The 14,629-nt window shown below is 38.8% G+C and overlaps 1 protein-coding gene across 1 annotated transcript; it reads right to left on the bottom strand.

The window, feature by feature from the left end:
- Positions 1–2,077: 2,077 nt before the first annotated feature.
- LOC129379619 (ribonuclease inhibitor-like) lies at positions 2,078–14,274 on the bottom strand (the record flags this gene model as incomplete). Its single annotated transcript, XM_055060431.1, has 4 exons — positions 2,078–2,103; positions 12,151–12,191; positions 13,509–13,682; positions 14,096–14,274. Coding segments are annotated over 4 exons (420 nt in total), but the record flags the coding sequence as incomplete, so codon positions are not given.
- Positions 14,275–14,629: the final 355 nt, after the last annotated feature.

Genomic DNA, 14,629 nt, shown 5'->3' with positions numbered 1-14,629 from the left:
AAACATCAGATCAGATTTAGAGATTCTGTTAACTAGTGAAGCTCTGGGTAGAGACTGTGGATCCAAACGGACCTGTTTGATTTTTATACAAAGGATCCAGTTGAACTTTATTGTGTTCATAGTAACATGTTCATTATTGGAACATGTTTCCATGGAGACATCATACGCATTACATCTTTGACGTATGGAAAGAAAAATAACCTGAAATTCAGTCCAATGATTTCATGACAACAGAACCCAACAGAACTTATCATCACATGGCCACAATAACAGATATAAACAGAAGTTACAGCAGTTAGAAACAGCTCACCTCTCTGATGGTGGAGATCCAGGAGATTTAAAGTTAAACATGTCATCCTTTGACATGTCGCTCTTAAAGGACACACAGCTGGGTTCTGGTTCTGGTTCTGGTTTGCGTTTCTGATGGATCCTGACAGAAACGTGACGATTAAAACTTAATCAGCAAAGAGGAGCAGCAGCAGCTTCATCACCACGTCTGTTCTGGCCTGATATAGTGAACGCTGTGTGAAAAGGGCTGTGGACAGTTAGAGATGGTGACCTCACCTCTGACCTTTGCTCTGGCTCTCATCTTCCCCACACAGAGTGGTTTTAGAGGGAGGGACTCCCTCCTCTCTGTCCTCACACTGATCCATGCTGCTGAATCCACATCAGCTCACACACACTTTCTACCTTCACCTGCAGAGGAAACACATCATTCATCTGCACATCAACTCTGATCATCCTTTACATCATTAGTGCTGGAAAAAGATCAGCTGCTCCTCCTCTGATTGGCTCTTCTTCTCTGCTTCATATCAGTGTCAGGTGAATGCAGTCAGACAGCAGAGAGGCAGAGGAAGCTGCCATCAGCTGCTGCACTTCTACTATCAGTCCACTAGATGGAGACATGGAGCAACATTTACATTCACTGATTCAACCTGAACAAGTCTTGTAGTTCACAATTAGTATCTATACAAGTGGATTATTTGCTTAATTAAAGATTAAATATTTAATCATCTGACTGAATCAAACCCATTTTAATAATATTTTATTTTGAAAGGAAGCAACAGGAAACTGTTGCTGACATTAATGGTGGAGACTAGAGTTCATTACCAGGAAATAAAACATGAATCAGTTTGGAGAAGAAAACAGTGAAACATCAGCTGTTCATCATGTTGATTGATTCCAGTTCATCAATAATCTAATAATCCTGTAGATTAGCCTTAAAACAGCAGATATTAAAGTTTCAGCTGAAATCAGAAGTGAAACTTTTCTCCAAACATCAGAGATTAGAAACAATCAGGAAAAAGTTAAAGTGATGAAAACATTCAAGAAATAAACAAATCAAACTTACAGTTATTTCAAACATTCCAAAGAGTTAAAGAAGAAAATTTAAACAACAAACTGAGACACGACGAACAGACTGGAGCCACACCTGAACAGGTAAATTCAAACAGAATGTAAATGTGACGGATTTACATAACTGATGACGTCACAACTCACCTGGTTGGTAGTTTCTTCTTTCAGAGCAGCAGAAGGTTTGCTGTAACATCAGAGGCAGGTTGATGAATCTTCATGAGACAGGAGAGAAGTTCTGATGAAAATGTTTCATGATGGAGTCATGAGGAGAAAAGAGTCCAGAGAAAAGAGCAGCTGGTTGATTCCTGCTGCAGTAACAGGTCAGAATATAATGCAAACAGGAAATAATCAGAAAAACTAAACTATAATCCTTAACATCACCACTACTGCAGCTGAAACCACACATTGTTCTAATGCAGATTATTCCTAAAGCTCCTATATAATCATTGATCATGATGTTAGTGTGGTGAGCAGAGTGAGGACAGTCTCTGGTTAAAACCAGGATCAGCTGAGGAGGTTCTGCTGATCCAGGTTGAAACCCTGATTTCATTTCAATCATCAACCTGAATTTAAAGTCAGAGTCAGATCAAGCAGCAGAGAGGTGGCAGCTTGTTTCAGACTCATTATTTACACATGCAGCTGTTTTCCAGCTGTTCTCCTCCACAGCTGGAGGAAGGGGGGATGTTTGGAGGAGAGAACCTGAACATTCAACCTCCAGGTTTTACAGCTGGATTCTGACCTCAGCAGCTGGAACAACGACACAGATGAAACCAGTGACTCCTGGAAAATGGGATGTTTGGTGGAGAGAACCTGAACACTGATTCAACCTGAAATACAGGAAGGATTTTGGTTAGTTTATTATTAATCTCTACAAGTGTATTAAATGTGCCACTAAAGATGAACTATGTAGTAATTTGACTGGATTGAACACAGTTTACTGTAACAGCATTTAATTCTGAAAGGAAGTGAGACAAAGTTGTTGTGTCTGACTTTAATGGTGGAGACCAGAGTTTGATACAAGGAAAGAAAAAAACATCAGATGTTCATCATGTTTGATTTTAGTTCATCAATAATCCTATAGATTAACCTTCAAACAGCAGAGATTAAAGTTTGGTTACTGGAAATTAAAAGCAATTAATGATTAGGTTTATAAATCAGTCCACCAATTAAATTTTGTCATGAGGGTCTATATGGTCTCTCTGTAAGAAAATCCCTGATTCATTCACATTAAGGAGAATAAAACATATCTTCACCGTATTGGGGCATTAATGTAGCATCTAAACACAGACATTGTGGAGATGAGCTGCAGAACAGGAATCTGAAGAAAATCAGCTCCAGCTCTGGTCCTTATGGACCTGTCCTGATGAAATCCCCCCGGTTCCGTCTCCGCGCTGCTCTCTGGATTAATGGACTTTCAGTCCACTTCAGGTTCACTGTTTTATAAAACAAATTGTTTTAATCTACACAAATCATCAGAAACATCTTACAGACAGCTGACTGACCTTAAAGTGACCAAGACTGACCACAAACAGCGACTTGTCTAGATAACCATGTCAACAATAAACAAACTGCAAAAATCACCTGTTACAGGTTTCTCATTTCCTCTCCCTCTTTAGAAAAACAACATATAAAATGTGAAAAGCCCTGCGTCTGTCCATATTGTTGGTTGAGGATTTAAGATATAACTCAGTTTTTCATGACAGGATTTCTGCTTTTTGGGCTCGTCAGTTCTCTGGTATATCATACAATTCAGAAAACATTGGCAGCTGTTCTGCCCATTGACATGCTGCCTGTCTCATATAAGGAAATGCCTTGCTGTGAATAATCAGACTCAGATGCTGTGTGAGCAGAACCACAAACAAGAACTGGTTCTTACTGAGAGGAACAGTTCAGTTGCAGTTCCTGAAACCTCAGGAATAAACCTTGGAGAATTTGCAAGATCTATCTGAACTTTTTTCAGTCTACACTTTGTATTCTTGCCATTAACAGTAATTTGAACTATTTCTATAATAAAATTGCCCCTCCCTCTGCTTTTTGGACAGCTGGCTAACCGATCATAAGTTTGTCTGACTGGAGTTGGCATTGAGGTGTAATAGTGAGAACAATTATTGTCATCTGAGTCTGGCTCCCCACTGAGATGCTAGCGTCGCCGGCTCCCCTTCCTCATCCCCCACAGAGCAACCCAGGTTGCTGCAACGCACCAGGTTGCTGCAATGCACCAGGTTGCTGCAATGCACCAGGTTGCTGCAATAAACCAGGTTGCTGCAATGCACCAGGTTGCTGCGTTGCTCACCTCATTTCTCCATCATTTCTCCCTCTCTCTTACCACATGTCCTGTTTTTTATATTGTCAACATGTTGCTTTTCATATCTAGAGGTTTTTTACAACCTCACTGTGTAATTAGACAAAGTTAGAACATCAGTCTTCAGAAACAAACTGTAACATAAATCTTTTTAAGCCTGATAATAGTATTTTCTACCATCATAATGTTAAAAATAATAATAGTACATGACTGAATATCAACATGAATTTGCAGCATTTTATTTCAGGAAGGGAAAAAACCAAAACATGCAGACAAGATGGTGAATCACTGATAAACACTTTGGTTTCTGATGGGTTTGGGGAACCAGGCTGAACTAAGAACAGCAATTTATCCTCTGCCAGGTTATTGGCAGAGGATAAATTGTCACATATGTGGATAATTGGATAAATGTAACATATGTGTTATTGCTTTTGAGAAACCAAATCAAGGTGTAATTAAGTCAGAATATCTGATAAATCATGGTTTAATCTTCTATCTTTTTTGGTTAAACAACTCAAAGTTTGAATCCAGGAAATAGAAACATGAAGTAATTTGTTCAGAGAAAAACCAAAGAAACATCAGCTGTTCATCACTAATCTAATAATCCTGAAGATTAAACTTTAAAAGGAAGAGAGATGAAACTTTGACCAGAATCAGAAGTGGATGTTTTCTAAAAACATGAGAGAGAAAAAACAAACAAGTAAATCAAAGTTCAATTAGGAAAAAACAAGAAAACTTACAGTTTGATCAAATGATCCAAAGAGTTGATGAAGAATATATGAACAACAGTCTGACTCTAAAACTGAAAGTAAATGTGAGGGATGTGGTGGGACTGATGACATCACAACTCACATGATTTTTAGTTTCTTCTTTCAGAGCAGCAGAAAATCTGCAGTGAAATTAGAGACGTGTTGATAAAACCTTCATGAGGAAAAGAGAAGTTCTGATGAAAATGTTTCATGATGGAATCATGAGGAGAAAAAAGTCCAGAGAAAAATAACAGCTGATTCCTGCAGCAGTAACTGAACTGACTATAAATACAAACTGAAAATAATCATAAAGATCCAACAAAATAATCAGTAGTTCCTGATATCACCAAACTACTGCAGCTGAAATAACATTATTATAATACAGATTATTACTATAGCTCATATAAACTGTCTCCAATATATATTTATATAATTATTCTCTTATTTCTGAATTATGATTCATTTCACATTCCTGGGTAAAAGTTACTCAAAACATCAAAATGTACAAATAATATGAATTATAATTTACTAGAAGTTACCTGTGGAAAACCACAAGGGTCAGAACTGGATCCTAAACTTTATTACTTTACATAAATGATTTATGCAAGGAATCTAATTTGTTAACATTTACTTTATTTGCTGATTCATTATTTTGATCTGGTCAGTTTGGAGCAGCAACAGTTTAATGGAAGGAGAATTACAAATATTAATGATGTGACAAAAATAGATTAACACTAAATTATGGAAACATTTTAATATTTAGTAACAAGAAAATAAATAAATGAAAGTGCAAACTTTAAAATGTTCTGATTTAGTAGAGATCAGAACAACATTGATTAATTACAAAGTCTATAATAAACTTTCATGGTGTAAAGAAACATTGTTAGAAATGAAAGAAACTATAAACTAATAGAAAATGATTTATTTAGGATGAATATTAAAACAATTGTAGTTCAGTTAGAGGGATTTCTAGTTTGCAATAATTTTTCTCTCTTTAAAATATTTGCTAAACAAATAAAATCAGGTTTATGATGTTTTTTTAGTTTCTCTACAAACTTAGCTGAAAATCCTTGAAGATGTTTTAGAAAAATAAACAGGAAATATTTTGCTGCTTTGATTTGGATGATTTATGTAGAAAAGAGTGAAAGTTTGAAAAGTTTGTTTTTCTGTCTGAACTTTTTTCAGTCTACACTTTGTATTCTTGCCATTAACAGTAATTTGAACTATTTCTATAATAAAATTGCCCCTCCCTCTGCTTTTTGGACAGCTGGCTAAAAACCCTTGATCCACCGACTCTCTTTTTAATTTCTGCTGCTCCAAGTTGTTAAGATGAGTCTCTTGCAATAGAGATATTGAACTTTTAAGCCATTTTAATTCAGCTAATATTTTCTTCCTTTTTATCGGATGACCCAGTCCTCTCACATGATAACACACAATATTTAAATCACTCATAATATATAGTAGTTTTAATCATGTCAACCTCGACCTCTACTTTTTGACCCTTTGACCTTAATTCTGGATGTTGCATCTGATCTGTTTCTGCCTCCTGTTGGTCACTCAGTGTGGCCACAAACATGTCAAGGAACAAGAACATAGTAACACAGAAATAGTTTGAACACATGAAGCCCCAAGGACTCCCATAAACCCGCCTGGTTCTATTAAGACCACATATAATCTGTGGTGGCCTCCTGACCAGCCCCCGATGTAACCAAGGCAGAGCGCCGTGTGCCCGTAGTCGCTCTGGGGAAAAAGCACTAAGTGCTTCCAGATCACAAAGAACAGCAATAATTCCCTGCTGAGATCTCCACCCAATTGGGATAACGATAGTAACCAGGTGATATTGGCGACCCGTGAGATCAGAAACATTTGAAATGCAGATTCACTATACAGTATATTTTATATAGCCTATGGTGTCTTTTGAGTAATATTCACTAACTATGTGTCCTGTCTCTCTTGCAGACTCCTGAAAAAAAAAGAAAAACTTTCCGACTTCTTCTATTTTTGTCCGCCCACTCTCTCATTTAAACATAATAAAACTAAATATTAATTTCGGAGATACTCACAATTGAATTTATTTATTTTTTTATGCTGCTGGTCCAGCTTTTAACTAAGTCTTCAAACAGTGCAGCATTGCAGCATGGCCTTTGTCAGAAAAAAAAACAAAAAACAAGTTTCTGTTGTGTGAAGGCCATTGTAATGCATTGTGTGTGGTTGGAAATGTTATGTTTGGTGATCCTTAAAGCATGGCCTTTCCAGAGTCCAGCACCAGTGAATCCATTCAGCTGTATTATGACTCTCCCTGTAATGCAGCTGCAATGACACTCTCTTTGAAAGCACTTTCAAAATGCGAAAACAAATAAAATAAAAAAAACTTTCAGAGTACTTGCTAATAAACCAAAACAGTTTGGTAAAGCAGAATAATTTTGAATATTTATCCTTTCCATTCAGGTTTTCTTTAGCTAAACAGCTGAAAAAGCTTCATCTTGGAACCTGACTTGTGAGAAGCTAGCAGATCTCAATGCAGCATGATCTGTGTAAGGCATGAACCGTCGGTCCTCATGCAGCTCTATTGAGACAGATAAAGAACGACATTACATAACAGAGTGTCTTGCAAAGCTATTCATGACCCTTGAATCTTTTCAAATGTTAACACACCATCAGTAACAATAGGATCAAGCTTGTACAGATGACTTGACTTCTCCACTGCACCAGAGCTCAGGGCAGCTATTTCATTGCCATCATGTTTTGTCTGCACAATGCTCACTATGGCTTCCTCAGCCTTGGATAGATCATCAGTTGTGAGCTGAGCATCCGTTTTATTGTCCTGTTTATCACACATTTGATTTCCACAATGTGCTGTTGGCAACTTCTTTGTTCGTAGCCTCTCTTTTATTTTCAGGATCCATGCTACACATCTTTTTAGCTTTGTCCAACCGGAAAAGTACATGAGCAGCTTAGAGATGGGACACACTTCCTCCAGGACAGCTGCACATGTCAGGACCCCATCTTTAACCTCTGGATCAGGTTTTAAATGGACAGGTAATTCCTTAATCCCTGCTGGCCATTGGATCTCAGGTTTTGTGAGGCATTCTGGCCCATTGATCCAGGTGGAAGACTTTAAAAAAGAGCCAACCTTCCTGCCTCGAGAGGCTGCATCAGCTGGATTTAACTTTGAGCTGATGTTTCTCCACTGAGTAACCTTTGTGAAATCACCAATGATGGACACTCTATTAGCTACATATGTTTTGAACCGTGTCGTTGTGCTTGCAATGTACTGCAGGACGGTTGTGCTGTCAGACCAGAAGATTGATTCACTCAGATTGAGTCCAAGTCGAAATGACAGCATGTTGTCCAGACGCACAGCTAAAACTGCGGCCGCAAGTTCAAGTCGTGGTTTAGTCACTTGTTTTAATGGTGCTACCCTTGCTTTACCAGTGACAAAGGAAACACACACTTCATGTTTGCAATTAGATAGCCTAAGATAAGATCCAGCACCAAACCCACTTTCACTGGCGTCACAAAAGTGATGCAGTTGGGAACTTCTTATTTCCCCAAAAATTCTACAAAAATTATTACAAATGTTGATTCTAAATCAACTTAAATGTATTCTAACTACAGAAAAAAAGAAACTAAATCGGTACAAATTATAATTCACAAAACGTAACATAAATGGCCACGACATGAGGATGGAGGCTCTCTATTAAAACATTCCTCACCATCTTCCATGTTCTTTCAGCAAACAGTTGAGACAGAGCTGGTTTTGGTTCCACCACTATTGACCTGCTGCTTTAGCCGCCATTGAAGGTTTTATTAAAAGTCTTTCTGTCTGCAGATCATGTGACCAAACCAGAAAACACACTGAAAACATAGAGCACAGCAAGAAAAAGTGAAAGTTATCAAACATTTTCATACTCGAGGAAAGTATGATGTACTCCAAAATATACTTAAGTAAAGTAGTGAAGTATTTTTACTTTGTTACTATACAACACTGAATCAAATAAATACAGCACAAGATTCATTGTATTTCATTGAGATGTTAAGGAACAGACCACCACAAGGTCCAGAACCTTTGTGAAGTCAATAAAAGCGATTGATGGTTTTAAATACTTTACAAAAGAAAGTAAGATGCTTTTGTGCGAGTCAACGTGTCTCCTGCATCAGGTAAAGCTGCAAGTCTTTCAGGTTTTGTTTTTACCACCTTTGCACATCTGATAGGCAACATTGTTGCCATTCTTCTTGACAAAATAAAAAAAACAAACTCATCCAGTGTGAATGGAGACTGTCTGTGAGGATCGATTTACAATCTTTTAAGAGATGTTGAATTGAGGTTTGGATTTTGTCTGCCTCATTCTAATCAGGACATGGTTTAAGTAATGAGTAGTTTTGACTGCGTGTCTAGGGATGTTGTCTGAGGTTTGTTCTCTAACAAACATCTGAGTACATCAGTCGACTGCTTTCTGACATCTAAAAATCATTTTATTTTGAGGAATCAAACTACAGCATATTTAAATGGATCTTTTTCTTAAGAAAACTTCAAAAACCATAGAACTATCTTCTTCCACTTTGAAATTGTACATTGTCTTGTGTTGTAGATAATGTAACATCCATTTGCTGCTGTAATGAGACAAATTATTAAAAACAGTTCAAGGATCAGTAATCTTTTGTAAGGCACACTACTTCAGTATGTTTAAAACATGGTGGCACAAGGCTGTCAGGTTCACCATCGCCCTCCACCTGGACAATTTAGCTGAACAAACACCAAGGTCCAATAGGACAGGCAGTCAAAGTGAATGATTCCGCACATTGATCTGGTCTTTTTTTTCTGCTTTCTCGTGGGTCTCAAAACACAAAAGACTTGACATGTGTGATGTTCTCTTTGATAACTGCCTTTTCGGACGGCAATTGTGAGCTGATAGAACCAATGAACAAATTTATTTACTTGGTGCTTGTGAAAGGTAGTTTCTTGTTTCAAAGGCTCCTGAAGTTGTCCACAGATCTCAGTCCTTGCACCTTTTTCAAACGTAGCAGCAGGTGTTTTATTTCTGGCCATGTCTTTTTGTCTTTCAAATATCCCTCTTTGACAAAATCCTTCAAACCACTGAAGCAGAAATAAAAGCCCTTTGTGGGATGGCTCACTCTGCCAAAGTTTTATAGAGTGGACTTTAGCTCTGGCATATTCTTGTTCATATCCACATGTATTCCACACTCAGCACAAGACTAAGAAATCAGGCAAGAATAACATGCAAGAAAGAGCATGACATGTACCGACCATCAGGCATGGAGTCTTTGAAATATAAACTGATTGGGTCTGGTTTTAATTTACAAAGTCAAACTGAAAATAGCAGCACATGAAGTCACAAAGTTGATAAAAGTCTGTCTTTAAAACATTGCTAACCTGTTTTTCACTTTTTGTCAAAAGATACTCAAAAGTTCTTGGCAGGTGGGAGACAATATGAATCTAACTGGTCAGTGATGTTGCCATGGCCGTTTAAAAGGTTTAGTGGTCGACATAAAATGTTTGTTCAGATTAAGGAAGATTGTCTTCATTCATGTTTGAGCCGTCAATGACGACTAATCTGTGATTTGGTAAAGCAAAATAATCCAAATCAGAGCAGAAAGCAGATGGCACTAAATTCATGCAAATGCAAATATGCCCATCAATAATTTGCACTTGCTTATGCGACAGGTTGGGGTTGTTTTTAGTTCAGCCACAAACACAGAACATGCAGGAAAATGTTCAGAGAGAAAGATGTGGTTCTTCACTTTTCATAACTTGACTCAGTAAAAACAGAACTGAGCTTCTGAATGCATATAATGCACAATTGTAGATTCCTAAAGGCCACAGAATAATGTGTTTCTGCAGCTTGTTGATTTTATATCACAGAATGACAAGAATGCATCAAAAGCATTGAAAGCACTGATTAAAGTTCAGAAGGGATATGATTGGACAAACTGTTTGAACAAATTAAGGAGCAAAATCACAAAGATATTTCCAGTAGCTAATTGTGTGTGGACAATTTCAGCTAACTCTGAAACCAGCAACAGAAACATGTTTTCTGATTTCTTCACAAAGCCAATAGTCTTTCTCAGCTTCTCAGCAGTTTGTTCACTGATTTAGTTGATTATGTCCTTGTCTGTCTGTCTAGTTATGTAAAAAGTAGTAAAATAGTTGCAGAATTTGAAAAATTAGAATTTATTTGCACAAATTAGATTTCATGGCAAAAATACTGTGTGGTTAGAAATCCTGACAAATGGGAAAATAAAACGGTTGGCAACTCAGGTGTGTCAGAGACGTTGAATTAATCTTCTCCTTTATTGAGGTATCCCTTGTATTTTTACAAATAATTTCTCTATTTCTTCCAACAGATGCTTCACATGATCCTGCAGAGATTACTAACTCAATTCAACAAATTTAACTGAGCACAATTTGGGTGAGTTGAACTGAGGAATCTTCTGCTTATTATGCTGATGGTGAGAAAAGGGATATCCAAGGAAAATGTTGAAGAGTCAGCTTCCTCATCATTTACTTTATACTATGTTACTATTAACTTGTACTTGTATCAAACTTGGAGAAAAAATAAAACATGTGTCCAATTAATAACTTGTCTGTGGATGCTATTTTGGGACACAACACAGTGGAGCAGTCCAGTCCCAACAGTTCCCCAATAGTACCATAAACAATGGTACCACTTGTACCATTGTTTACCATGTTGTCCTTGTCAAACAATGTCCCTGTCCCTTTACCATCATTCCTCATTTCACAATGAGAACAGCAGTCAAACAGGACAGAGAATTAGGTTTTTTGATCAATATTTCAATGAAATCTGATGAATGAAAGGGAAAAAATAAGAGAAACAACATCTTGATATTCAGTGTGAAGCTTTGACTGGAAACAAACAGAAAAACATGAGGATCCTGGAAGAATCCCAGTTTCCATCTTTAAAGGACTGGAAGAAGAAAAAGTTTCACCAAGAAATAGATTGTAGAGACTGAACTATCTGTTCAACAGTGAGAGAGTTTCTCTGACAGGAGGAAAAAAAATTTGACTCTTTAAAATCAAATCAGCTCAGAAACACTGAAGAGGAACCAGAACTGAACCAGAACCCAAATCCAGGAATCAGAGGTTCAGTGAATGTGGTGTTGAAGGTGTGGAGGAGGATCAGTGAGTCAGAGGAGACTCTGTAGAAGGACAGAATGCCAGCAGGACAGTCCACATACACTGCTACTCTGTTAGAGACAGAGGAGGAGGAGAGACGAGTTTCTCTGTTATTGTGCCAGACAGAGTAACCGTGACAATCAGAGCAACTCAGACTCCAGGAATGATCATTACATCCAAACCAACAGTCTATATTGTTTCTTTTCCTCCTGATTCTTCTGTAACTCACTGATATATTAACTTCTCCTCTCCACTCGACCTCCCAGTAACAGCGACCAGTCAGACCAGTTCTACACAGCAGCTGAGACCAGTAATCAAATCTGTCTGGATGATCAGGATATGACTGAACCTCCACCACACATGTCACCTTCCTGTTGTCTTCAGACAGTTTGAGGAATCTGCTCACTGTGTTTGTGTCGATGGTGAGTTGACAGGAATCTGATGGAGAGAACAAACACAATCCAGCTGCAGTTATTGATCATTTATTGACACTTTGACTCCTGAATGAGTGATGTGACAGTTTGAAGATGGTTGAATGTGAGCTGCTTTGTTGTCATGAATCAGATGAAAAACACACTTACATTTCCTCAGACCTGGAGTCAAGAATGGGCCTCCAGCAGGCTCCACCCTGAAAGGAGGAGGGGTCAGACCATCAGTCTCTTTCAGCAGCAAACATGGACATTACATGTCTCAGACACACATTGTCCTCCACTGAGACAGGAACAGTCCAACATCTGGATTGCAAACTGCAGTGGATGTAGGAAGGACAGTTGGTGCTGCTGCAGCACAACTCATTTCTCCAAACACAGGAAAAGCTCCAACAGAGAGGAGAAAGAAAATCCCTCAGTAACAACCTGAAGAAACTCACTGAAGCCTAAAAGGACATCAGGAAACTAAGGAAACATTTCTGGAAGCTCAACCTGATTTAATAATCAGCATTAAAATACAATCAATCTAAACTCTGATCAACACCTGGATACCTGATCCATCCACACTCCCACACACAGATGAAGGAATGAAACACTAAACAGCCCTGCTGCTGAAAACCTGCTGTGGCCTCACTGTAATATCCAGAAATACAAACATTAAAAAGGAGAAGCTGCATCACATTCAACAAGATTCAACAAGAATCAAAGATTTGATCTCTGAGCTCAGACTCACAAACCAGGGAGAGGCTTCCATCATCACACACCTCTGACAAACACCTCCAACCTTTCAGCACTTCCTCTACCAACCAGCACCACCAGGTGGCGCTGCACACATTTACAATGAGCCCAAGAAGAAGAAGCAGCATCCTGAATCCAGCAGCTGCAGTAATGGCTTGTGAAAGTGTCCAAGGAGCATCTGGAACCAGAACCAGATCCAACAGTCCAGAGAGTCTTTGTTTGTATCTTTCCTCTCAGATTTCCAAGCAGCTCTGAGAAATCAGAGAAACAAACAATGTAGAAGTCCACTGATCAGGAGCTGCTGGACTTCTACATTTCCAGCATGGAGGACAGAGAAGATCTCAGCTCTGATGAGGAGCTGGCCTGCCTTCACACTGATTGAGGGTCAAAGAAATATTTCCAGATGAAGTCAGACTAAAATGTTGGATTGTCCTGCTGTTGCAATCAGAGGCCAAGATGAAGCTTCAAGTTCTTCTCCTGTTCAGCTCCACGTTCCTGTCAGAGACTTCAGCTCCTCATGAGGAGAACAACTAAAGCCTGGAACAGACTGACACCAACATCCTGACATCTCATCCCTGAACAAAGCTTTGCAGCATCAAGGTGACTCTTAGCGCCATATATGGACAGATTTCCTCTAAAGGGGGCGGAGCCTGGATTGGAGGAACCAGCAGCAGCTTCCAGGAACAAACCTTGGGAAAACCATCAGACTGACTAAAGACATTTCTCCCTCTTCCTCCTCTATCAGACCTTCTCTGCTCCTGCAGCAGGTTCCTCCATACCTGAGAGCTTCCAGTCTCCAGTGTGGATCCTTCAGTCCAGCCGACAGCAGCTTCACTCCTGAGTCTCCTGGATGATTGTAGCTCAGGTCCAACTCTTTCAGATGGGAGGGGTTGGAGGTCAGAGCTGAGGCCAGAGAAGCACAGCCTTCCTCTGAGACCAAACAGCCTGATAAGCTGCAGACACACAATTCATCAGATGATGAGAAAATGAGAACATTGAGGTAGAGACCAATGTCTGAACTGATGGATGGATGGATGGATGGATGGATGGATGGATGGATGGATGGATGGATGGATGGATGGATGGATGGATGGATGGATGGATGGATGGGATGGATGGATGGATGGATGGATGGATGGATGGATGGATGGATGGATGGATGAGGATGGATGGATGGATGGATGGATGATGGATGGATGGATGGATGATGGATGGATGGATGGATGGATGGATGGATGGATGGATGGATGGATGGATGGATTTGTATCATATGGAATAAATCAGAAAGCCAAGCAACTGCTGGGATCTGTAATTATGCTTCTTTTTGTACCTTAGATGCATCAATTTGTCAGGAGTCCAGAGTTACCTGAGAGTTTCCAGGTTGCAGTTTGGACTCTTCAGTCCAGCAGAGAGAAGCTTCACTCCTGAATCCTGCAGGTTGTTGTTACTCAGGTCCAGTTCTCTGAGACTGGAGGACTGGGAGCTGAGAACTGAGGACAGAGCTTCACAGCTTCTCTCTGAGAGGTTACAGTAACTCAGTCTGAGGAGAGAGGGAGGAAAATCTGTTATTAAATAATTCATAAAAATATTTTATTTTCCAATCAATATATATATATATATTATATATATATATATATATATATATATATATATATATATATATATATATATATATATATATATATATATATATATATATATATATATATAAAACCACCCTTGAAGCCAACTGCAAACCACTTGCACAAGTGTCCATCAAATGTGGCATATACCAAGGAGATGCTCTGTCCCCGCTACTGTTCTGCATAGGCCTGAACCCCTCAGCCAAATTATCAACAAGACTGGCTACGGATACCGACTCAAAAATGGGGCCAACATCAGTCACCTACTCTACATGGAT

The sequence above is a fragment of the Poeciliopsis prolifica genome, unplaced genomic scaffold, assembly GCF_027474105.1.
Source record: "Poeciliopsis prolifica strain line A6 unplaced genomic scaffold, Auburn_PproV2 SCAFFOLD059, whole genome shotgun sequence".
Lineage (NCBI taxonomy): Eukaryota > Metazoa > Chordata > Actinopteri > Cyprinodontiformes > Poeciliidae > Poeciliopsis > Poeciliopsis prolifica.
The sequence above is the reverse complement of the archived record's forward strand: the minus strand, read 5'-3'. Positions and strand labels throughout refer to the sequence as shown.